Here is a 27,383-nt window from a genome sequence, read left to right as displayed (position 1 = left end):
CACTTTCGGAATGTTTACTTTGGTTACAGTGGTTCGCTAGCAATGCGTTTCCGACGTGTATATGACTTTACAATGGTTTGTCACTCCTTTAATCCTTTTACTATGATATATGTATAATACACTCATGTCCATAAATTAAGGATAATTCAGAATTACACGGAAATCGAAATCTAAAGTAAAAATTTCACCTGTAGAATTATCACACACGTCTGCAAGAATAATATGCAAATTTCAGGAAGCTACCAGATGATGCCGATAGTACGTCGCAATCACGAGAGTGTAAGAGGGGGGTATATAATGAATGGTGGCAAAGAAGTAAAATTGTTCACAAGAGTTCCGTAAGGCGCTCAGTGCCATAAGCGAATAGTTATGACACAGAGGACGCATGTGGATGATTTTTTACGTGGTAGAATTATCGGCCGCCTGGAATGTGGGCGTACTCAGATGGAAGTATCCGAGGAACTTGGAATTGCCCAAAGTGTAATCTCTAGGCTTTGGCAACGATTCCAAGATAACGGAAATGTCAGTAGACGTTACAGTACAGGTCGCCCCCGAGTTGCAACGCCGAATGAAGACCGGTATTTGGCAGTAACTGCCGAAAGAAGCAGACGGAGCACAGCATCCGACCTGTCTGGTCAGCTATCTGCAGCCACGGGTACCACAGTTTCAAGGCAAACCGTGTACAGACGTTTGGAAGATATTGGTCTATATGCTCGCAGGCCTGTCAGATGTGTTCCGCTCACGGCAACTCACTGTCGGCAGCGATTAGCCTGGAGTAGAGAACATGCAATGTGGACATCGTCACAGTGGGCTTGTGTGATGTTTTCCGACGAGTCCAGGTTTAGCTTGCAGTCTGATTCACGTCGGACTTTCATATGGAGAACGCCAGGTACCCGTTACCACCAAGACAACATCATTGAACGACACCGTTACGGTGGTGCAGCATTGCTCGTTTGGGGTGGAATTATACTGGGTTCCAGAACAGATCTGCATGTTCAAACCGGAACCATGAAAGCCCAAATTTATCGGGACATCATTCTGGAACAACATGTACGTTTGTTTAGGGGTGCCATGGGCGCAGAATTTGTGTTTATGGATGACAACGCCCGTCCTCACCGAGCAAACATCGTAAACGAATGCCTTGAATCTGAGGATATAACCCGTATGGAATGCTCAGCATTCTCACCTGACTTGGATCCGATAGAGCATGTGTGGGACATGCTTGGCCGACGAGTTGCAGCCCGTCAACCACCTCCTACATGTGTACCGGAACTTCGGAGAGCATTGCTTGCTGAGTGGAGTGATCTTCCCCAAGATCAGATCGATAATTTGATACTGAGCATGCCTAGGCGTTGTACGGACTGTATTTCATCGCATGGGAGACATACAATGTATTAACCATCATACCAACCATGTAATAGTAAGTTTTTGTAAAGGAGATATTTTTTACAATTGCTCCAGGGAGCAAAAATCGTAGTTTTTATGAATGGTATCATGCATACACCATCGTTTTTGTTCTTTATCTTTTGTTTAATAAATGGGCTTTATGAATAAGTAACGTTTGTTTTGTTTCTGAACCTTTATTTGCCGGAGCTGGCATTATCCTCAATTCATGGACATGAGTGTAGTTTATATGCATCTATATAGTGGTTTGTCACTTTTCCAATCCTCTCAGTAATTGACGAAAACCCGGGCACACAGCGCCGGGTATTGTGGCTAGTCATTTTTATATAATCACAACCGAAAAAAAAAAGGGTTTTATAAAAGTTTTTTTAAATGTTTTCATCATTATAAAACATTATTTGCGAAATAAATTGTACGTTTGAAATTGTAAATATCCGATGAATTTCATTGATTTATCCCGAACAATCAGATAAAACGAAAATAATTTAAAAAAAATGATTCAAATTTAAATCTCACAGCACCAAAAATGACGTTTATAAAAAGAAACTTTCCATAAAACTATTAAAAAACCATCTTTTACGAGTTTGGAGTCCACTTTTTAACTTTAAACATGAGAATAAACCTCTTTATGAAGTCGAATCACGTCATTCTCGCATTATATATCTCTGGAAAAATAAAAATAACATTTAAAAAGTGATTTATATTCTCGAACGTCACGTGACGAATCGAATCACCTTTTTTTTTTAGGGACGAAAATTCGGGATCCATCTAAAAAAGTAAATAAATAAAATTTCATACCAATTTCATTTTGGCATAAATTTTAGACTCGGGAACCGAAAATATTTGCCAAAAAATATGTCCGTCCCGGAGAATTTGGCGAGAAAATTTTGAGAGAGAAAGCGCGCAAAATCCTTACTGTGTCTCTCGATTGCAGGTTATAACCTCCAACTCTCTCTCTCATTTCGATTTCAGAGTCCGTAACGAACGGATTGGTTTTCCTGCGGGATTTTTCCCGAAAATCCTTGAATATTTTTCCCCGGTTTTCTTTTTCCAACTTTTTAAGTGGGGGGGGGAAAAAACGTTTTCTCGTTGTGTTGTGTTGGATCATCAGGTGGTCGTAAGAAAAACTGAAAAGAGGATCACCAATGTTGGACGCATGTTTAGTTTTAAAAGGATATTTTCCATCATGTGATCAAGTTTCGGAATCGTGTTTATATCCGTAAAGGTGATTTTTTTTTTTGGTCATTTAATGACTTTTCGATGACTTCCGATGGATATCGATTAGGAAATCATTTATCTGTGAGGATTTAATCTCGCGAAAAATTCGGATTAATTCGCACAGAGACTCTAGAAGGTCATTTTATGACGTCTAAATGACTTTGATGGATATCGGTTCAAAAATTTTATTCATTGAAGTTATTTCGTGAATTTTTCGGATGATTTACATCGTGACTGAAATATCGGAATCGGTCGCATATGGAATGTGGTGATTGCGAAGGGTCAGAGTGACTCTGAGACGTGAGATATTTGAAATCAATGACTCTAAATAAGTGAATATTACAGATGTGATATTTTCGGTGGTGAAATATCGGTGAGAAAATTTTCGGAATCGGATATCACAGAATATTTATTGATAATGATTGTCTCAACGGGAATACACTTGTTGGTGTTTGGTGTTCTCTTCCACTGTGTGACCTGTGAGAGTTTCACGGACAGACCTGTGGTCAATTGTCCGTCGATGCTGAGGGAAGGACAAATGACTTGGAGGGAACAGACCCAGGTCGTGGAGATTCGGCTCAACATTACGGACGTAAGTACCGTCATGTTTTTTTTTTATATAAAATATCTGTGAATTTTAACATTTTTAAGTGATGTGCATGTTACGGTAAATGCGATTAACAGTATAAAGACCAATGTTCCATTAAATGGAACACTTTATTTACAAAAATATCAGATAAAAATTGATTCAAATATTTCCGGTTTTTTTTTTTTTTTAACGTGTATAGACGAGAGTTCAAAGTATTTTTTGAAATAAATTTGGAAAATTCAGATTGATATAAACATTTTTTGGGAATTTTTTTCCCCCATTTCGATTAAAATTTGCCAAAATTTCAATTTTGAAGTAAATTGAAAAAATTATTTTGTGTGTTTCTACCACTTAAATACATCAATCAAAGTAAATAATCAATTAGTTTCTTTGTACTGTTAAACGTTAAAGAGCTACGCGCTTTCAAAAATGCATGTTCCATTTATGGAACATTTGCCTTTCAAGAGAGCTGGATTCTAGGGATATCTAATGTGCAGTGCGTGAGCTGCTTCGATTTCCCCGTTCGAACCCCAGGGTGTTGTCATCGTTCGACATGTGTATGGGGGCGAATTCTGGGTAATATGACATAGATGAATGTGCTTTCTGGGGTGATTGTTTATTGAGTACGTTTTATTCTTGCATTCTTAGAAATGTATGTTTTTGCGAACTGGAGACGAATCAAACCGAGTTCGAGCAAGGCCTCCGCAGTCTGCTTGTGACGTCAGTAAGTAGTCCATTTTCCCTCAGAAATATTCAGGAAAAAAAAAAATTCCCTGCTCGTACCAGTATCATGGTTGTGAGGAAAAAGAAATGACCGGGCACAGAATTGGCGATTTCTATGCCCCACATTCAATCAATCTGAACCAATCGGGAAGATTCTACGCCAAAATAACAAGCAACGAAATAGGATGCTGTGGTTCAGAATGTTGCGAACTTGCTAGGTAGTCTGAATGACGTTTATGGCAAACAGTGCATAGACCTTCTATCTCTAGTAGGTGCTTTCTCGACAATCTCGGATAGTTTTGTTGCACTACAACTGAATAATCGACATTATATTTACCCAAAATTCCAAAAAAAGAACCACTGCTATACGCGTTTCGGAACTATATGAAGTTCCTTCATCAGTAGCAGAAACAAAGAAGAAAGAAAATATTGAAAAAACTCCTTATAGAGAGGGAATTACACTCGCTGTTGCAGACAAGAGTCAAATTCAAAATTCCATTTTGTCTATAACAGCGAGTAACTCCGAAACGCGTATAGCCGTGTTCTTTTTTGGAATTTTGGGTAAATCTAACGTCGGTTATTCAATTGTATTATCAAAAACCCAAATGTTAATTCGTTTCTAGTCTTGTTGTGTTCGGCTGAGTGTAACCATATCAAAAAAGAGATATTTCACATTAGAAGAAGCTGTAGGAGATATTTCGAAAATCTTTCAGATTCCGAATTACAGGATGCAGATATATGCCAATTACGTGCTAATGAAAATGGGAACATCACGGATGAAGATGTTATTGTTGAAAATGATGCCAACTGATGTATGTGAAATGCTAGATTTTGCAGCAACGAGGATGAGGTGTTAGAAAAAAATCGTGAAACGTGTTCTTCAAAAGATGTAGGACAGAAAGAAGGAGCAAAATGTATGTGCAACACTCAAGTTTCAAGAAAAAAGCAAGACAGTTTTGAGCAATCCGAAGAAAAAAACAATCCAATTGCATAGGATAGAAAAAGTACTTTCTAGAATCCGATCAAAAACCTCGTCTCTGGATTCCATTGGAAAAGATTTGCCATATGACCATTATAGAACGTTGTATAATTCATTCCGAGTTACGAGAAGCGGATCTTATTTCGCATTTGGAATTCCGAAGAGAAGTGACAATGGACATTCTACGAACAAAAGAGGGAGCTAATTGTTCGTCCAGGTCCACGTTGTCCACTGAAAAAAAGATGTCGGGCGTTTTGATGGTCATTATATCGTGTCTGCGACGCAAGGACGGTGCGCGGGTTTGCCAAAAAAGAAACACACTATAAATGCTACCAATGTGACAAAGTGGTCTGTGTCAATCGATTAATTTGTTTTCTCAAAATAAAAGAAATAGATAATGAACTATACTGTGTAAATGTATACGTTACGGTAAATGTGATAAATCCGGTTATTATACATAATTGCCGAGCATTGCGGTAAGCTTGATAAATTTCCATAAATTAATCACTTTTACCGGCGATTATGCATAGTAGTAACAAAGCCTCTCTGCTTACATTGGTATCTCGTGTTATTAGCATGTTGTGCTTAGATTTGACACTGTCGTGTACATACGGCTCAGAAATAAACGTCGAAAAATAAAGTGTCAAAGGAACATTAGTTCAGAGGTTATTAATCTTTTTCCAGTCGCTAGCACTGCTGCACGCTCATCATCAAAAGAAGAGCACCCCCCCCCCCACCCCACGGCAAGTTTAACATACGAATGCATGATATGACTGTGACTTGGATCCGTGAAAGCAATCCCCCCACATAGTGTTTAATTGGAATGTTGATCAAGTGCTCGCGAGCACGAAATCGGACACGAACACCGAGCACTCAGGTTACTTCAGGGAGCACCGTGGTGCAGATGCCTGCTATAGTTGATACGGCTAGAACAAATAAGTGAAGAACTATATTCCGGTCTGAGCAGATGGTAAATGCTCTCGCTACTTTAAGTACGAAATGCCGAGAGCTCCTGTTTGGGAAAGAACAGCATAAATGAGGGAAAGAAACGTTGTTCGTTAGTTTTAATGCTCTTCTTTCCAAACTTTTCTCTCCAAGTTTTGAATTAAAATATCTCGGTGAATACTACCAATTCAGAAGCGTGGGAATTTTTTTTGTTGGCCTCAGGAGAGATAGGGCAACAAATTCCTCTTATTGGGTTTTTGAGCCCAGGGTGCCCATATAAAAAGTTAATTTTTTTAAATTTTATTTTGGTAACTATACAACCCCTTTCAACTTGGATGATGTATCTGAGTCTGAGATTATTTGGATGCTTTTCTACCCCCAAGATCAACGTTTCACCAGTAATTCCCGGTGCAATGTGTTACGTATGCGCCCTGTATATAGCCATGCGTCACTCGTTGGCGATGGAAAAAAAAAAGTGTATGTGACACCTACCGGACCGTCTTACATCAGCACAGCGAACTTTGGCCAGGGATCTCTAGCCACTTCTCGAATCGACCAGCCAAAGCCCGAGAAAAAAAGCACTTGTCAATTCTGAAAATTGAACTCTTGGCCAATTCGTGAATTTTGCCGACTTCGGATTTCTTTTCTTGGCCGTAACATATAAATGGGAAAGTTATGGGCCAGGATTGATCCCATCATGGAGGCCGAAACTGAACGAGAGCAGCAGGAGTGACAGGTGCTCCTGGATTTGCACGTAGAAGTTTCCCAACCTTTTTTTTGTCCTATAGGCCTATCATCCCACTTCTTCAGAATTTTTTTTCTCCCATCGCTCCCCAACGCAATCTAACCCATAGGATCCCATGCTATACCCGTAGCTTCTACCATCCCCCTGGAACATTCCATCGCCCCCCCCCCCCCAGGGGGCGTTAACGTGCACGTTGGGAATCACTGACTTACACCGTACATGCTAAGCCCGAGGCCCTCGAAGTTATCTGTTGTGGCCAGTGACCCGAAACTAAATTTTGTAAAAATGAACTAAATGGCACACATTTCCAGATCACACGAGTGACCCATACGGTGCAGTTTCCACACCAGAAACCCGCAGCATATCCACAGATCAGTAAGTCAGGCCTTCGTAAAAAGCTACATTTTACACAATTCCAGAGAAGTTAAACGGGCAACGGTTCAGTTCCGCATCAATCCAGTTATCCGAGGCAGAGTTCCAGATCCCTCAAGTGGCCCGTGGCATATTTATAGTTCACTGGGGTGACCCGAAGCAGCACCTCCTAGAGATAGAAGGCCTGTGCAGTGTTTGCCATAAACGTCATTCAGACTACCTAGCAAGTTTGCCACATTTTTAAACACAGCATCCTATTTCGTTTCTTCTTATTTTGGCGTAGAATCTTCCTGATTGGCTCACAAATACCGCGTAGTGATTGGATGTGCGGCATAGAAATCGCCAACTCTGATCCCGATCATTTCTTTTCCTCACGACGATGATGCTGGCACGAGCAGGGAATTTCGGTCTTCTTGGCCGGTTTTTACGCCGGCATTTGGCCCTCACGGGCTAGGAATCGGCTCAAAATTCAATTCTGGTCCGGTGGCAGGAGCAGGGAATTTTTTCTCCCTGAATATTTCTGAGGGGAAAATAGACTCCTTAGCGACGTCACAAGCAAACTGCGGAGGCCTGCGGAAGCATGTTCACGGGTCACATAAGAGACCCGCGGCGATCGATTGCCCCACACATCACTCGGATGATCTGAGGCACAGCTCCGGATCACTTAAGGGATTTCATTCACACATTCACAGATCCCTCAAGTGGACCGCGAGGCGTTTGCACACCAGTAAAGTCGCCCACGCCATCCTAAAGGTTGGAAACCTTCGATTTACACTCAGTTGTAGTCGCACCAAAGCGTTATTATTTTTTTTGTACAAATCTTGAAAATTTCGGAACCCCATCTCTTGATTACATCATGGAGGTCATTCTGAGACGACGAGAGAGCGATAACAAGACTCTCATTAGTCGATAAATGCAGCGTATGAGTTGACGACCACTTTATGTAATGGACGTGAACCATCGGCTGAACTTCTTTATGGGAGAACAAGAAAGAAAGTTATTCTCTGAAGAAAGACACGGGAATTCTTAAGGAGGTAGAGGAAAGGAAAGAGAAGATTGATGAATTGTCCCCGTTTCTTCCCTCCATCCTGGGCTTTTCCCCCTCACAAGAGATGATCCCTACATTTTTTCCCCCATGGAATAGAAATAGAGAGAGAGAGAAAAAAAGGGTAATATCGGTAATGATAGTGATCTTCGACAGCGAGGAAATAAGCCATTACAGTGATCACGTGATCCCAGAAACAATGATATTAAAAGGGGGGGGGGGTGATTCTTTTAACTGGTGAAAACTGCGCTGGTAGAGATAACATTAAATAATACTGCAGTACTTAACCAACTAATTTGGGGTCATGCAAGTATTACGCCAGCATCGATGGGGAGAGGGAGGGGGGTTCCGATTTGCTGATTTTTGATGACGGGGGGGGGGGGTGGATGATGCTTACGTCATCAACCAACCCTTTATGGAGATATGAAATATACTTAATGGCATCTTATACTCGGTGCGCAAAAAACGGGGAAAATCTTTCGCTAGTTTCTCGGCACCTGAACTAACATTCCCGCAATGATAAATCCCTTACAGAGCCACCTCCAGCGATCTCTAAATGTTTCACGGATCTTCCAGTGCTCGGGAAATGTGTCCGGGCTGCTCAAGTGCTCTGGAACTGTGCAACGCATCGCTAAAGTGATCCGTAATTATGCCACGGATCACTTAAGTAACCTGAGAATGTTCCGCCGGTGACTTGAGTGATGTCGAACCGCACTGGGGGGGGGGGGGACCGCTTAAGTGCTCTAAAATTGCGCCACATGTCACTCAAGGGATCTCTAAATGAGTCACGGATCGTTTAAGTGTTCTGTAAATGTATCGCGGGTTACTTAGGTGGTCTTTGAATGTGATCTGAAAATGTGCCACCGGCCACTTGAATCCTCTGGAGTTGTGATGATGCTTACGTCATCAACCACCCTTTATGAAAATATGAAATATTCTTAATGGCATCTTATACTCGGTGCGCCAAAAAAACGGGGAAAACCTTTCGATAGTTTGTGGGCACTTGAAGTAACATTCCCCCCCCCCCTAATAAGTCTCCTAGAGAGCCACGTTAGTAATCTCTAAATGTTTCGCGGATCCAAGTGATCTGGAAATGTGTCTGGGCCGCTTGAGTGCTCTGAAACTGTGCCACGCATCACTCAAGTGATCTGTAATTATATGTGCCACGGATCACCTAAATAATCCGCGAATGTGCCGCGGGTGAACTTGAGTGACGTAGAACCGCACTGGGGGCCGCTTAAATGCTCTAAAACTACGTCCCAGGCCACTTAAGGAATCTGTAAATGTGTCAATCGCCTAAGTGTTCAGTAACTGTGTCGCGGGTTACTTGAGTGATCTTTGAATGTGCCACGGGCCACTTAAATGCTCTGGAATTTTGGCACGGGTCATTTAAGCGATCTGTAGATGTGCCGCTTAGTTTATTTTTTTTTTTTACAAAAAATTTGGTTTGAGGGCGCCAAGCCAAATCAGATAGCCTTCAGGGCCATATTTGGTCCGCGGGTTAAGGGTTTACCATACATTGCTCAAAGGGTGGGTCGCAATGAATTTCTTAAAGAGAAATTTTTAGTTCTTACCCTCCTATGCCTCCTATTGTGAGTAAGCCTCCTATGCCATCCCCCCCTCCCCCCCGCGCGCGTACGTTTCTGATCCCACCAACATGCGTTAGGCGATGAGGGGCAGTTCTGACAATGGGGTCAAGAACGGCTAAAAATTTGCTGACGTAATACTTGAACGGCCCCTTCATTTAAAAATTTCCATACATAATAAATAATTTATTAATATTTAATAAATTGTATAATTTATTAATATTTAATAAATTGTATAATTTATTAATATTTAATAAATTGTATAATTTATTAATATTTAATAAATTGTATAATTTATTAATTATTAATTAATAATTTATTAATTATAATTTATAAATTTAATCCTAAATTTTCATTTTACATTGTATAAGCTATTCTACGCCAGTATAACATTTTTACACATCTCTGATACTCAATTTTTTTTTTGCAAATTTTCCAATAAATGCATTAAAAACAGCTTCACGCGGAAGATAAAATAGCAATGACGTCACAATCCAATTGAACTGAAAATTGATTCGAAAATACAAAGAGGAAACTGTTCGAGTCAATATGGAAAGAAGCAAAATGTTGAAATTTCATCAACATGAAATTATTCAAAATTAAATTTTTAAATTCAAAACAAAACCATATTTATGTAATTCAATTTTAGAAAAGATTGAGTGAATTGAAATCTCAATCTTTTGCTTCATATTTCATGGGATAAAACCGTTTCCTTTATATTTTGGGAATCAATTTTGATTTAATTACACATGGACGCCATGTTGTTTTTATGGTGCGCGCGCAGGCTGTTTTTAATGCGCCATGTTGAAAATTTGCAAAGAAAATTAAGTACGTGAAATCAAAAATACGTGTAATGTGAATTTTAAATGAATCAATTGTTATTTATGTGGTATTTTTAATGATCTCTCTGTTAGAGCATAGTTTTTTATCGTGTTAAAAGGTATGAGACCCCCCCCCCCCCTTTTAACCAGGAGATCATACATTTCTAGTTTTCTTTGTGTGTTTTCCATGCCCCCCCACCCAGATCATGGGTTTCCAATTGGTTTTCCGCGTTACCCTGGCGGTTCAATGACAGCTCTTTTCGGGGGTTCCGCATGATCAAGCGCCATAGAAATAAGGCAAGGGTGCTTAATCTTTTGGGAATCTGTCGCAGGCAATTTAGTTCATCGGAAAATGTGTCGCAGACAATTGAAGTGATTTAGAAATGTGCTACGAGTCACTTAAATGATTCGGAAATGTGTCGAGGGCAATTGGAGCAATCTGGCGATGTGCTAAGAGTCACGTAAATGCACTGGGAAATGTGCCGCAAGAAATTTTAAGTGATCTGGAAATGTGTCGCGTGCAATTTCGGTGATCTGGAAATGCATCGCAGGCAATTAAGGTGATCTGGAAATGTGTCGCAGGCAAATTTAGTTCATCGGAAAATGTGTCACAGACAATTGAAGTGATCTAAAAATGTTCTTCGAGTCACTTAAATGATCTGGAAATGTGTCGAGGGCAATTAAAGTGATCTGGAAATGTGCTAAGAGTCACGTAAATGCACTGGGAAATGTGCCACAAGAAATTTTAAGTGATCTGGAAATGCGTCGCAGGCAATTTAGGTGATCTAAAAAATGTGCTACGAATCACTTAAATGATCCGGAAATGGGTCGAGGGCAATTGAAGTGATCTGGAAATATTCCAAGAGTCACTCAAGTTCTCTATAAAAATGCGGGGGCCGCTTAAGGGAACCGTAAATGTGCTGCGGGCAACTCAAGTTATTTCGAAGCGAGCCGGTGGCCACTCGAGTGATCTGGAAACGCGCCGGCAAAAGCCCCTGGAGTTATCTGCAAACGCACCACGTGCTACTTGAGAGAACTTGAGGTGTGCCGCGGGACACTCAAGTGATTTCGATACGTGCTTGGGATCGCTTGAGTGATCCGGACATGCGTCGTGGGCAGCTTAAATGATGTGGAAATGTGGCATGTGCCAATAAAGTGATTTGACAACGCTGCTCAACCCTGAATTTGTTGTCAAAGATATTTCTGTGATTTATTGAAGCTGCTGATTCCGGATCTGGCATTGATTTTGCTGAATTGGCTCTAGTTTTTTGGGATAATGCATATTTTCAACAATGTAATCTGTATGCTGCTTATGTGTTATCATTGAAATTTAATTTTCACTTTATCTCCAAAACTAGAGCCAGTCTGACAAATTTAGCAACTGAATGGCGTGGTGGTGGTAAGATGCTCGTCTACCACCGTCAAGGTTATGGTCCGAGATTCAAATTCGAGGGAGGGTATAGATAAGATATTTCCCCCTAACAAGCTTAAGGCGACCACCGATAGAGGGCGCCTTCATTTCCAACCCATCGCATTAATGGCAGTAAATTGCAATATAGAGATATGGCCAGAGTTGGTGTTAGGAGAAGTAGTGTGACAAAATCAATGACAGATTCAGAATCATCGTTCCAAAATGACTCTAAAATCAGCGAAATTTTCTCTGCTAATGATACTGTATTTATTTGTAACACAGTTTCAATGTGGTTTGTATCAGCACCTCCTAGAGATAGAAGGCCTCCGCACGGGATGCCAAGTTCACCTGCGACGTCATTGAGACTACCTAGCAGGTCTGCAACATTTTGAACCATAGCATCCTATTTCTTTTCCTTCTTATTTTGGCGAAGAATCTTCTTGGTTGGCTCACAAATACCGCATGGTGATTGGATGTGTGTCATAGAAATCGCTAATTTTGAGCCCAATCGTTTCTTTTCGCGCAACGATATTACTGACCAGCACCTCCTAGAGATAGAAGGCCTCTGCACTGTTTTCCATAAACGTTTGCCATACTACCTAAACGTCATTCAGACTACCAAGCAAGTTTGCCACATAATTTTGAAACACATCATCCTATTTCATTTCTTCTTATTTTGGCATAGAATCTTCCTGATTTGCTCACAAATACCGCATAGTGATTGGATGTGGGGCATAGCAATCGCCAATTCTGAGCACGATCATTTCTTTTCCTCACAACGATGGCACTGGCACGAGCAGGGAATTTTTTTCCCCTGAATATTTTGAGGGAAAATGGACTACTTGCTGACGTCATGAATAGCGTGCGAAGGCAGCACCTCCTAGAGATAGAAGGCCTCCGCACTCTGCTTGTGACGTCAAGTAAGTAGTCAATTTTCCCTCAGAATATTCAGGGAAAAAAATTCCCTGTGCCACCGTTGTGAGGAAAAGGAATGATCGGGCTCAGAATTGTCGATTGCTATGCCCCACATCCAATCACTATGCGGTATTTGTGAGCCAATCAGGAAGATTCTACGCCAAGAGATAGAATAGAGGCTACATTGATTGTGTGTGTGTTTTACACATTGTTTTAAAAGGCATCATTTCTGTGAATCATGGGATTTCTGATTAGGGGTCATTCAAGTATTACGTCAGCATCGGGGGGCGGGGGGGGTTGGATGACTTTTGCTGACAAGGGGGGGGGGAGGGGTTCAGAAACGAGTTTCTCCTTCGTTCTTCAATGATGACGTCATGATGATGTCGAGTTGAAGCTCAAGTCTTAGGCTGGGATTACACTATAAAAGTTTCATAAAAGTTCATTTATAAAACTCGAAAAATACAACCAATAAGGTGATCGATTGCATTTGCTAGAATGTTACCAATGCTCTTATTGGTTGCATTTTTAAACTTTTATAATAGTACTTTTATCAAACTTTTATATTGTTTTACACTATGAAAGTTTGATAAAATTCCTTTTATAAAACTTGAAAAATCCAGCCAATAAACCTCATAGGTTACATTCGAGTAAATGCAACCCATAATCTTACTGGTTGAATTTTTCAAATTTTGTAAAAGAACTTTTAGAAAACGTTTATAGTGTAATACCGACTTTGGGCTGAGATTACACTATAAAAGTTTTAGAGAGAGAAATGTTCAGTTACAAAACTTAACCGATGCGCTCATCGGTTGCATTACTTATTTTCCAGCAAATGTAATCGATACGCTTATTGGTTGAATTACACTACAAAAGTTTTACAACAGATCTTTTATAAAACTTGAAAATTTCAACCGATAAGCGCATCGGTTACATTCGGTGGAATGCAATAAATTGGCTTATTGGTTGTTTTCCCTGCAGTTTTATCTAGGAGCTTTAAAAAAAAACGTTTATAGTAGTATAATCCCGACCAAAGGGCGGGGCTATCGCGGGGCAATGCTGAGAAGGCTCAGTCCGTACAAATCTACTTTCAGCCAGGGATTCTTGAACTATTTTTGGGTCCCGACCCTAACTTGAATCCAGGGGCTTCCGAGATGGGCCGTACAAATCCACTTTCACAACAACCGACCGGCGTATTGGTTGTTTTTTCAAGTTGTGTAAAACATCTTTTATCAAACTTTTACAGAGTAAAGGCTTTATTTATATTATAAAAGTCTGATACAATCCCTTTTGTAAAACTTGAAAAATCCAAACAACAAAACTCATGCAACATTCGAGCAAATGCAACCGATAAGCTTATTGGTTGCATTTTTCAAATTTTATAAAATAACTTTTAGAAAACTTTTACAGTGTGATCCCGGCCTTGAGGTCGTAACACAACACCCACTGACGTGACTTGTTATCGCTTTATGTCGCGAAAATTCGCACCGTTTCTGACGTGACGCAATTCTCACGCCACGTCAGCGCAGTGCGTTTCGGATTTTAGGCCGCAATTACACTGTAAAGTTTGATAAAAGTTCTTTTATAAAACTTAAAAAATGCGACCGATAAGCGTATTGGTTATGATCGAGCGAATGCAACTGATACGCTTATTGGTTGCATTTTTCAAGTTGTATAAAAGAACTTTAATAAAAGTATGTAGTCCCGGCCTCTTATACAAATATAGTACAAAAAAGCTGTTATACAGTCGATTCCCGTGTTAACAAATACCGTTATAGAAAATGAATTACCTCTCGGATTACATAAGACAATATGCTAAATACCGTTATATCGAAAATCTCGTTTTAACGAGAACTTTTCCAATGCCCCGGATAAGTTTACGTTAGAACAATGTAAAAATCTGGAATTTCTTTATAACGAAATTTCGTTATTATGAAGTTATTTCTCCGGTCTCTTGGAGTTCGTTATAAACCGGGGGTTCTTATCTTATGGGTCGTGACCCAATCTTGGGAAGCATTGACTTCCGAGATGGTCGTATATATCCACTTACAGTCAGGAATTCTTGAGCTATGGGTCACGACCCAAACTTTATTTGCTGAGGCTTCTGAGATTGGTCGCTCAAATCTCTTTACAATCAAGGATTTTTGAGCAATGGGTCGAGACCCAAACTTGGTTCTTATGGGCTTCCGAGATGTGCCATTAAAATCCACTTCCAACCAGGAATTCTTAAGATATGGATCACAACCCAAACTCGATTCACAAGGACTTCCGAGATGGACCGTTCAAATCCACTTACAGTCTGGGATTCTTTCACTGTTGACTCAATTCCATTCAGGACTCAAATTCCATTCACAGAGCCTCTCATTCAAATTCAGATGCCGTCAAGGATTCTTGAGCTATGGGTCACGACCCAAATTTGATTCGCAGGACAATTCTGAGATAGGCCGTACAAATCTAGTTTAGCCAGGGATTCTTGAGCTATGGAGCCCCGACCGTAACTTGAATCGCAGGGGCTTCCGAGATGGGCCGTAGAAATCCACTTTCAGCCAAGGATTCTAAAGCTATGGGTCACAATCCCCGAATTTGATTTTCATGGTCTTCCGAGATGTGCCGTTTAAATCCACTTAGAGTCTGGGATTCTTGGGATATGGGTCATGATCCAAATTTCATTCACAGGGCCTTCATAGATGGGTCGTATAAATTGACGTACAGTCAGGGATTCTCGAGCTATGGGTCGAGACTCAAACTTGATTCGCAGGGGCTTCCGAGAAGTGCCGTTAAAATGCACTTTCAGCCAGGAATTCTTAAGATATGGACCACGACCCTAACTTGATTCGCAAGGGCTACCGAGGTGGACCGTACATATGCACTTACAGTCAGGGATTCTTGGGCTGTGGGTCCTGACCCTAACTTGATTCGCAAGGGCTACCGAGGTGGACCGTACATATGCACTTACAGTCAGGGATTCTTGGGCTGTGGGTCCCGACCCTAACTTGGTTCGCAAGGGTGGCTTTTTTCTCAGAAGATTCGTACAGTCCTGCTATAAGCCCCGTTCCCAAGTGTAAGATTGGGGGTCGCTTTGGGGATAATTACCAGCATGGCAACTTTTTTTCCCCTCGTAGGGGGAAAAAAAGGTGGGAAAGGAGCTCATCACACAAAAAAGGCCCATCTTTCTTGGGGTGGATTGGTGGTCGGCACCGACCTTCTCTCCCATAATCCGTTGCGCGGCGAAAACTACTGTAAGAGCTCCTTCGTCAGCCATCTTGAATCAACCACTTCCGTTCAACCCACGTAACCAGTGACGACTTCCGGAAAGAAGAGGGGGGGGGATTACCGGGGTAAACTAAACGTCATGTGAATGGTTTGTAGCGAAAATCCCCGTTTACCGGGAACTTCCCGGGATGTTTTATTGCACATGCGCAACGGGGCTATAAATGCACTTACTGCGACACTGGTTTCGATGATTCCGAAAAACAAAACCGTCCCCACGGGTCGTGAAGCTTATTTTGTTTCTGATATTTGGTGACGGCTGAAAAACGTGGTTATAAGAGAACTCCCGCATTAAGTTGTGTGGACTGTATTTACTTACCAGCCATGTTTTGAAAGGTTTCTGTTTCTTTTTACGCCCCCCCACACCCTTGTATAATTGGGTTAGTGATGGAACATGTTTAGATTCATCCGTAACGGGTAATGTTTTTGTTATTTTTCTGGGAAGCTCCGGGTATGAGTTTTTTTGCTGTTTTTTTTCGTTAGAGAAATAATCCCATTTTTCCCGTATATATCTTCTTTCCTCCCCCCCCCCTTCACAATCGATGCTCCTTAAATGCAACTCCCGTTTATTTTTTATTTTTTGTTGGGAACGGGAAAGGTGCAATGTTACTGGATAAAATTTCCGATTCCCGTGTGTTATTTTTATCGGATTCTGGCGGATGCACAAACTAAATATTTAGAGTTTGTTTAGTTCTATTGGAAATTTCTGTTTGAAGTGTTGAAAGAAACGTGTATATACACTGATATTATTCGTTTTATTTGGATCACACATGCTCAACCCATGGCCCGCGGGCCAAAATGTCAACCTCAGAAATATCCGATGTGCCTACGACCTCGAACATGATTTTGTAGAAAGGAACTGAGCGGCGCATAAACAGATCACTTAACGTGCAGCACAGCTCCGCATCTCTTGAGTGGCCCGTGGAATATTCCCAGAGTACTTAAATGGCCCACGATGCAGTTACACATCACTTAAATGGCCCCCGATGCAGTTACACAATCACTTAAATGGCCCACGATGCAGTTACACATCACTTAAATGGCCCCCGATGCAGTTACACAATCACTTAAATGGCCCACGATGCAGTTACACATCACTTAAATGGCCCCCCGATGCAGTTACACAATCACTTAAATGGCCCACGATGCAGTTACACATCGCTTAAATAGCCCGCAGCACATTTCCAGGTCACTATAGTGACCGGCAGCACATTTACATATCACTTGAGCAACCCACGGCAAAGCTGCAGAGCTTTTAAGCGACCCGCGACTCATTTCCAGCCCACTCATATGACCTACGACGATGTTGCAGATCACTAAATTGTCCAAAGGCACATTCACAGGGAACTGCAGCAGATTCACAGATCATTTAAGTTTCCTACGGCACAGCAGCTCGAGAACTCTAAAGTTGCCCGTGGGTGCATTTATGGATCACTTAAAGTGACTTGTTTAGACGGTGCCGCCTTAATGCATGAGCCCATCCGGGCATGGCCCGTGGCGCCCTTAAACGCAGAGGGGCCTCATGAAAATGAAATCTGAAATCCAAATTTCCGAGTAAATTCATGTAAATTGAAAGGTACATACGTATAGCCAAGAGTCAAGAAAAGCCTCGGGAAAAATCATTCTGTCCGGAGGGAGGGGGGGGGGGGTCCATGATGCTCGACGGCCCTGGTCGAGCTAATTAAGTGTACTTAATTAAGTGTCCTGTGATACGTTCCCAAACTAATGAACTGGCCTCGTAATCTCCTAAAGGTTGAGACCCTTTGGTTTACATCAAAGGTGTCGAACTCGATTGGTTTCTGTGCCATTTGCTTCAAAGTTATCTTTTAAAATTACCGCAAATTATTAAAAATTGATAATTAATGATAAAAATGTGTGATTTTTGATGACTAAAATTTGTTAACTAGAAATTAAAAATCCATTATAAACATTTAAAAAATTTGTTCACTTGAATTTGAAAGGAAGTGGAAGAAGAACCTATACTCAAAGCCCGAAATACGCTTGCAAACGTTTTCATTTCGGACTTCTGCCAAGTCAAAGTCCGTTTTTAATGGATCAGTTAACCATTATGAACTTATTAGTTCCTGACTCTCACTAATTATCAATTATAATTATTTAATAATTATGATAACTTAATTAGTAAATATTGAATTAATCAACCACTCGGAACTCAACACTTCCCGATGCTAACGAAATAATGACCAATTATCATTAATTAATTAATCGATTTAAACTTCATACCGTTTGGATGAAATTAATTAATTTGAACAGTTAAAACCCGTTATTCAATGAACCGATTGATGGTCATGATGACTATTGGTGAGCGGAGTTGATTAAGTAGGTAATTAATGATGATTAATAATTTCTTAATCAGCATCAGGAGTAAATTTTAATAGTTTAATTAGTGTCAGGCAACAATAATAAGTTCATGGCAGTTAATTAATTTATTTGGTTACTAGCTATAATACCCGGCGCTGCCCGGGTTTTCTTCAATGAGGCTTTTTTGGATCACATGATACCTTTCTTTGAGGAGAACTTACAAACCTTGTCTTAGGCCGGTATTACACTATAAAAGTTTGGTAAAAGTCCTTTTATAAAACTTGAAAAATGCAGCCAATCAGATCACCGGTTGCATTTTCTAGAATGTAACCAATAACCTTATTGGTTAGATTTTTCAAGTTTTATAAAAGGGATTTTATCAAAATTTTACAGTGTAATACCGGCCTAAGTTAACCAATATGGCGACTTTCTGCGCGATTCATGAAATAAAGAAATCTAGATTTAAAGAAACGTAGAAATGAATATATTTTTGTTTTCCTTTTTTAAGGGGCGCTACGTATTTTGATCCCCCCCCACCCCTTTTTGAACTTGAAGTTATCCCTCTGCCTATTTCAGCTTCCAAAAATGCTTAGTTAAAGCTGTGGAATTTCTTCGATGTACTTTTTACGGGCCCATAATTAATTTTAAAACAACCTAAACTGTATGAATTGATGCAGTTGAATATGAAAAGACAATACGGAGACATTAATTTTCATGCTTGAGAAGATATAAGTAAAAAGTTGAAATCAATGTTATTGCATGGATATCCAACTCAAAAGTAGGCCAGGCTTACTTTAACGTATAACGTAATCTTACTTAACGTAGATTACTTTACGTTTAATTTTCGGGGCTTCGTATCTTTAAGCGAACTTCAGTATTCAAACAATCGAGAATTCAATACAAGTTTTAAAATTGTTGATGTGACAGATAACCCCACCAAATATCAGCATTTCTACAGTAAAATCGACAATTTCAACACTGATTTCTAGGATTACCCTTCAACTAGGGATTCAACTAGGATTACCCTTTTCCTGACCCTCAAAGCGATGATGGTGATGATTATGACGTCTATTCGAAAAACCTCATTACTGGTAGAATTGAAAATGTATCAAACCATTACAAAGGCATAAATATTATACATATACTGACAGCGTTGAAGAAATGACAAATCATTATAAAGGCATATACACGTCTGAAATGTATTGCTAGGGAACCACGGTAACCAAAGTAAACGTTCGGAAAGTGATTGTTGAGGCCCAAAAACCATTGTTGCCCTACAGTTTTTTGCCCATTTGGGGCATTAGCCCTGCTCTGACGAAATTTTAAAGCAGTATTACTTCTGTATATCTTGTATATATAGATTATTGTGAATAATTATAATTATTGATCAATAAGGAAGTAATGAGTTCAGGATGGTTGATTTATTCGTTAAAAAATGGGCTTCGACTTGGTAAATATGTGAAATGGAGACTTTTACAATCGTATTTCGTGTTTTTACCATTTGGGGTCATTCAAGTATTACGTCAGTATGGAGGGGGGGGGGAAGGGGGTTTCGGATTTGCTGACTTTTTATGACCGGGGGGAGGGGCGTTTGAAGGTTTTGCTTACGTCATCAACCACCACTTTTTGAAGATGTGAAATATTCTAAGCTGCTGACAAAATTTTGCTGACGGGGGGGGGGGGGGGGGAGGGGATAAAATTTTCTACTGCGCATGTGCTGCTACTATAAATACCTGCTGGCAAGCAGGTTTTTTTAGTTGGGCTCCCCCTAGTGGCGGAAAAAATAACCTCAAGTCTTAAAATATATATATATATAAAATTGATTTTCTTTCTGTGTGTGTATGTTCTCCATACAAATCTACAATTTTAGATCGATCGTCACACAAATTTTTCATATATACCAAATGGGACATGACTTGAACGATAGGCTACTTTGAAATTCTTTCACAGCAGGGCAAGTGCCCCAAATGGGCAAAAAACTGTCGGGCAACAAATGGTTTTTGCGCCTCAACAATCACTTTCGGAACGTTTACTTTGGTTACCGTGGTTCCCTAACAATGCGTTTCAGACGTGTATATGCCTTTACAATGATTTGTCACTTCTCTAATCTAAAGTACTATATGTATAATACATATAGAAACGTCCTCTCCACTTGTCAATACAAGATTCATCGAAAGACTGGTTATTTGTGGAGATGAAGATTACAAGGAAGAAAATTCATCACTGACCCCACGGGGACTCGAACCCCGGTCTCTCGCTTGCAGGACGAGTGCTCTACCATCTAAGCTATGGAAGCAGATAGAATATTTCAACCTTGGATATTCTATCTGCATCTTTATGCATATGGCCATCTGGTTGGCCTTTGTCATTCACGAGCTATTAGTTGATTGTTGACGCCGTCCATGTACGGTGCCTTTCAACATATATATATACGCTCCAAGGTTGAAATATTCTATCTGCTTCCATAGCTTAGATAGTAGAGCACTCGTTCGGCAAGCGAGAGACCGGGGTTCGAGTCCCCGTGGCGGCAGTGATGAATTTTCTTCCTTGTAATCTTCATCTCCACAAATAACCAGTCTTTCGATGAATCTTGTATATGGATAATAGTTTATGCCTTTATAATGGTTGGCCACTTTTTCAATGCTCCCAGTAATAATCATAATCAGCATCGCTTTGAGGGTCAGGAAAAGGGTGATCCTCACAGAAATCAGTGTTAAAATTGCCGATTTTACTGTAGAAATGCGGAAATTTGGCGGGTTTATCTGTCACATAAATAATTTTAAAAATTGTATAGAATTCTCGATTTTTGAAATATTGAGTTCACTTAGCGATAGATACGAAGCCCAGGATAACTTGAAGTTCAGGCGGAGGAGGGATCAAAATACCTAGTGCCCCCTTAAAAAAGGGGGTATATATATATATATATATATATAGGAAGTTGCCATATTGGTTAACGTGAACACAGTTTGTTTGTCCCTCAAAGAAAGAAGGGGGAAATCACGTGATCCAAAAAGCCTCATTGAAGAAACCTAGGAAGCGCCGGGTATTATAGCTAGTAAGATATATAAATCTAAATGGTGTTAACGGTAAATTTTGGCAATAAAAATTCAATTTTTATAAATTAATTTGAAAGGTATTCTACGGCGAAGAATTACATACCTTAGCGGGGAAAATTAAGGGATACATGTGTGTGGATTTGATCCAAAGCAAAGATGTTTCACATTCCACCACTTCCGTGGGATATATGTATATAAAAAACATAATAATAATAATAATAATCTCTAACAATAATTAATAATTATGTGTAGTGTTTTTGTAGGTGTACAAGTAGCATTACAAAATCACATAACTTTCAAAATGCTAATAATAATAATTGCCACCTTACATAACATTTATCCCATTCTCCATAACAGTTATATGCAGCTAATTTTGTACATGTAGCGGTTCCCTATCCTGCTCTTTTTTTCAATTATCAGACGACACTTGGAATGGCAAAACCAGTTTTTCTTTCAGTGTTGGAAGACGATAGTCCGCTGTCCTCTACAAGCGCTTTACTTTGGGACATGCAATTTATGCCTCGATCATTGTAATATAAATCCCTCAAAAAGTGTAAAACATCACTTAATAAGCTGACCTCGAGTAATCGGTACTGTAACTGCAGCTACAATCGGTTATCGCCATTTCAACAGCCAAAATGTTTTCTTTTGGCGGGGATGAAAACTTCCAAACGGGCTATCGAATATTTCGGAAACAATGCATCACGGGGGGAAATTTTACCCGTAACCGAAAACTTAATAACAATAACAATAATAAAAATCGTTATGGGGGGGGGGGGGAAATATCGCTTTCCGATCAATCACCATCCAACAAAGTGGGGGGAAGAAAAGGATGGCAGCCTGTCATAGGCGAAACGGGATCACAAAAGGCGCCAACGCGGACAAGGGTTGTAACCCTTCAAAAAATACAATAACGTAATTACGTTTTCTTAGTGATTAAGTGCCATTTCTGTTAACGCCCTCTCTTCCGGGAAGGCCTTGTTTATAGCAGAACGCACACACAATCTTTTTACTTTATTTTTCTCCTATATTGGACTCGAATGGGTTAACAAAAAATTGGGACAGGCCGTCTTTCAAGTGAGACGTCTTTGACTGAGATTTTTTCCCGACGCGTTCTAGAACTTTCTTTCATACCGCTCCCCCCCCCCCCTTCTTTTGGCGATTGGTTCTCTGGATCTTTAAGTAAACGAGCTTCTCTCCGCGTTCATCTTATGTAACGGTGGGTTTTCGAGAGGAGTGGGAGGGTGTTACACAGGATAAATGTTCCAGGCCGAATGTTGGCTCCGAAAGCCTTTTCATTCTTTTGTTTTCGGTTGTTTCTCTGGGTGTGTAGAAAGAGAGAGATCTATTCGAAGGGGGGAAAAAAAGGAATAAGGAGACATGATGAATGACATGAGCAGGGGTGTCGATGCAAGTACTACTACTACTACTACTTCTTGCCTTTTTTTTTTTTTTTTTTTTTGGAGTTCGAATCAAAGCAATTGGTCGATAACGCGAGGCTCCGTTCTCTAGCACTGCCATTCTCCTTCCCCCCTCTCCATAGAAGGTTCTAGAACTTCTAGGAATGGGAGAAAGATCGAGACGGTAGAGTAAATTTCTTTTAAGGATCGAGAGAGGGGAAAAAAAGATGACGTCGTCCTCGTCGTCGGGGGTGGGGGGGGGGGGTGTCCATTTTTTTTTTTTTTAGTATTGGATAGCGGCCATCCGAAAAGCGAATAAGCTTCTTTCCCTCTCTTTTCCATTATATATATTTGTCTTTTTGCATCAAAATAGCCATTTTTCATGGAGTTATCGTTTATTTTTCTGCATTCAAAAAAGTTTTTCAAAAAAGTTATTGCAGCGATGTACGTGTTTTTTTTTTCTTTCTCATGTAAAGATAAGTTCCGGAAACGGCAAAAAAATGCGTCCTGGAGCTTATGTTTCCATAAATTCATGGGGGAATTGTATGTGCCTAAGAAATACTCTGCTGAAATCTGCGGAAATGTCTGTAACATTATACGTTAGAAGGGAAAGTAAGTTCGATTTATACTAGCGATAAGTCCGGTACGGCACATATAAAGAACACTGAAATCGTTTTTGAGAGAAGAATTTTTAGACGAATTATTTATTTATGAATTGAAGTGTTATGCGTTGCCCGAGTTTGACAAGTGCTGCCATGATTTTCCATTTTCGGAGGTGAAAGTGGCAGTGATGGTCGTAATGCGAAACAGTGTCCCCCCAAGGAGCCCAAGAGGTGCACCTATCAGAACTCAAGTGTTAACCTATGGATTTAACTCCATATGATCAACGAATTCAAGTTCCTATGATGTGCCGTTATTTGTACGCATGTATTTCCGTGATGTACGTATTTTATTTTCAGGATTCAAGTCCCTGATCTACGAATCAGATATTTATGATCTACGAATCAGATATTTATGATCTACAATCAGAGTGTTCCATGATCTACAATCAGAGTGTCCATGATCTGCAATCAGTGTGTCCATGATCTGCAATCAGTGTGCCCATGATCTGCAATCAGTGTGTCCATGATCTACGAATCATAATATCCATGATCTACGAATCAGAATATCCATGATCTACGAATCGGAGTATCCATGATCTACGAATCAGAGTGTCCATGATCTACAATCAGAGTGTCCATGATCTGCAATCAGTGTGTCCATGATCTACGAATCAGAATATCCATGATCTACGAATCAGAGTATCCATGATCTACGAATCAGAGTATCCATGATCTACGAATCATAATATCCATGATCTACAAATCAGATATTTGTGATTTACAATCAGATATTTATGATTTGCGAATCAGAGTATCCATGATCTACGATTCAAAGTATGTGTCCCCTTGTTTAGAAATATTCCGCTGAAATCTGGGGAAGAAGTCTGTATAATGTCATACGCTACAAGAAAGTAAGTCCGATTTACAAGCGGTAAGTCCCATACGGGATGGATCTATAAAGAACTGAAATCATTCTTGAGAAGAATGTTAGATGGATTGATTTATGATGTGGAGTGTTATGCGTTGCTCCAGTTTGAGAAATTTGGAGTTCATTCTAAATTTTCATTCATTCTGGAATTATTTCTTGCAATTTTTCTAAATTTCCCTCGATTCTGATACTATTCCTTGCATTTATTCTGAATTTCCCTCGATTCTGAAACTATTCCTTGCATTTATTCTGAACTTTCTTCGATTCTGAAACTATTCCTTGCATTTATTCTGAATTTCCCTCGATTCTGAAACTATTCCTTGCATTTATTCTGAATTTTCCTCGATTCTGAAACTGTTTCTTGCATTTATTCTGAATTTTCCTCGATTCCGAAAATATTCCTTGCATTTATTCTGAAATTTCCTCGATTCTGAAAATATTCCTTGCATTTATTCTGAATTTTCCTCGATTCTGAAACTATTCCTTGCATTTATTCTGAACTTTCTTCGATTCTGAAACTATTCCTTGCATTTATTCTGAATTTCCCTCGATTCTGAAACTATTCCTTGCATTTATTCTGAATTTTCCTCGATTCTGAAAATATTCCTTGCATTTATTCTGAATTTTCCTCGATTCTGAAAATATTCCTTGCATTTATTCTGAATTTTCCTCGATTCTGAAACTATTCCTTGCATTTATTCTGAATTTTCCTCGATTCTGAAACTATTACATGTATTTATACTGAATTTTCCTCGATTCTGGAATTATTTCTTGCATTTATTCTGAATTTCCCTCGATTCTGAAACTATTCCTTGCATTTATTCTGAACTTTCTTCGATTCTGAAACTATTCCTTGCATTTATTCTGAATTTCCCTCGATTCTGAAACTATTCCTTGCATTTATTCTGAATTTTCCTCGATTCTGAAACTGTTTCTTGCATTTATTCTGAATTTTCCTCGATTCCGAAAATATTCCTTGCATTTATTCTGAATTTTCCTCGATTCTGAAAATATTCCTTGCATTTATTCTGAATTTCCCTCGATTCTGAAACTATTCCTTGCATTTATTCTGAACTTTCTTCGATTCTGAAACTATTCCTTGCATTTATTCTGAATTTCCCTCGATTCTGAAACTATTCCTTGCATTTATTCTGAACTTTCTTCGATTCTGAAACTGTTTCTTGCATTTATTCTGAATTTCCCTCGATTCTGAAACTATTCCTTGCATTTATTCTGAATTTTCCTCGATTCTGAAAATATTCCTTGCATTTATTCTGAATTTTCCTCGATTCTGAAAATATTCCTTGCATTTATTCTGAATTTTCCTCGATTCTGAAAATATTCCTTGCATTTATTCTGAATTTTCCTCGATTCTGAAACTATTACATGTATTTATACTGAATTTTCCTCGATTCTGGAATTATTTCTTGCATTTATTCTGAATTTCCCTCGATTCTGAAACTATTTCTTGCATTTATTCTGAATTTCCCTCGATTTCTTGCATTTATTCTGAATTTTCCTCGATTCTGAAACTATTACATGTATTTATACTGAATTTCCCTCGATTCTGAAACTATTTCTTGCATTTATTCTGAATTTCCCTCGATTTCTTGCATTTATTCTGAATTTTCATTCATTTGAATTACTTCTTGCATTTATCCTGAATTTTCAGGATTTACATTTCTTGGATTTCTGATTTCCCCCTCTCCCGCTGAATATTAAAACTCGGGCTAGATGGGCGGAAGGGGCTGAAATTATTAAAACACCTCAGGTCCCACGCTATTATTTTCGCACCGCATCTTTGTGAAGGTGGCCCTGGGAGAGAGATCGAGATGTAACATGTGAAGTGATCCTGAACTCCCACCCGTGAACAGATCTCGATTAATTAGTACGCATATGTATTCTACTCCAACTTTAGCCAGTGTCCGGTGATGTCCGAAGTGGGGGGGGGGGGATAAAGCTATAATTGCCAAGCCCTCGCTCATGCATAAGTTTAATTCGGACGGTGAAAGCAGTCTTTCTGTGTGTGTGCACTGTGTTAACAGGATAACGAGTTTCTCCAGGATAACGAGCTTGTACCCTCGCGTTGGCAACAGGCGTTACGGATTGTCGTCATTCGGTTGATTCGGTGCTATCGGTTGATTCTGTTTCCGAGGTAGATAGCATAGTAAACGTCGCAACATCCGAAATGACTAAAGAACACACACCGAAACGCACACTATTCTGACGTGACGTGGAATCACGTCACGTCAGTGTAGTGTGTTTCGGCCTGTAGACCCCAAGATTTTGTGACATCAGTCCGACATTGTGTTTTATCTCCTTATTTATTTTTGATTTTTCCACAGCAGGTTGGAAGACTTATTGGTCGATAACATGACCATATAAAAGGGTGAAACGATCTTTCTGTGCCATAGTTTTGTACTGTCAGATACATACAAATACAAATACAACGCCACAACAGGCAAATTGCCCAACGTTGTGGCTGACTTAAGAACATCATGGATCCCCGAGCCATTTTTTGGAGGCCCTACCTACTACTGCTACACCCCAAATGCACCCCCCCACGGAACCCCCCAACGAATCGGTACATGCGGGAATGTGCGTGTACGTGTAGTGCAACCTGACGTAAAGTTTGTTTCTGTGTAATGTTTGTTATGTGTAGTGCTGCCATCTGCCACATGAACATTTGTTCTTATCAAATTCAGTTCCCAGCCTAAAATGCGTGAAACTGGGCTCTACTAAGATCATAGGCGGGAATAGACCTGGAAGTCTGGGGGGGGGGGGGGTCACGATGATGATGATGTCAATTCATACGTACATTAGATCAGTCGACTCCATCTTTGACGCGGGGGGGGGGGGCCCAGAAAACGTGAGGATTTAAATTCACGTGGGGGCTACGAATTCTTAGAAAACGTGGGGGGCTTAAATTCACAGAAGAGGCAGGAGGAAGAAGAGATTTGAAAAAAAGGGGGGGGGGAGAAATGAAATTCACAGAAGAGGAGGGGGGGGGAAGAAATTTCGAGAAAGGGGGAGTCTGGAATTCACGGAAGAGGAGAAG

General features: G+C 40.0%; 1 protein-coding gene and 1 non-coding gene across 3 annotated transcripts in view; one reads left to right on the top strand and one right to left on the bottom strand.

Moving 5' to 3' along the window:
- Positions 1 to 2,347: 2,347 nt before the first annotated feature.
- LOC149068095 (uncharacterized) overlaps positions 2,348 to 27,383 on the top strand; it is a 198,017-nt gene continuing 172,981 nt past the window's right edge. For both annotated transcript variants that reach the window (XM_089251694.1, XM_089251693.1), the window contains exon 1: positions 2,348 to 3,214. In XM_089251694.1, coding sequence (XP_089107820.1) covers positions 3,041 to 3,214 — 174 coding nt within the window. In that variant the 5' untranslated portion in view covers positions 2,348 to 3,040. The remainder of the gene's footprint in view (positions 3,215 to 27,383) is intronic.
- On the bottom strand, positions 20,564 to 20,635 carry TRNAA-UGC (transfer RNA alanine (anticodon UGC)). Its single transcript has one exon. It is a non-coding gene; the product is annotated as a tRNA-Ala (tRNA).

This window comes from Pholcus phalangioides, unplaced genomic scaffold (assembly GCF_987345545.1).
Source record: "Pholcus phalangioides strain wild (caught in Gottingen) unplaced genomic scaffold, Ppha-v1.0 ptg000027l_1, whole genome shotgun sequence".
Lineage (NCBI taxonomy): Eukaryota > Metazoa > Arthropoda > Arachnida > Araneae > Pholcidae > Pholcus > Pholcus phalangioides.
The sequence above is the reverse complement of the archived record's forward strand: the minus strand, read 5'-3'. Positions and strand labels throughout refer to the sequence as shown.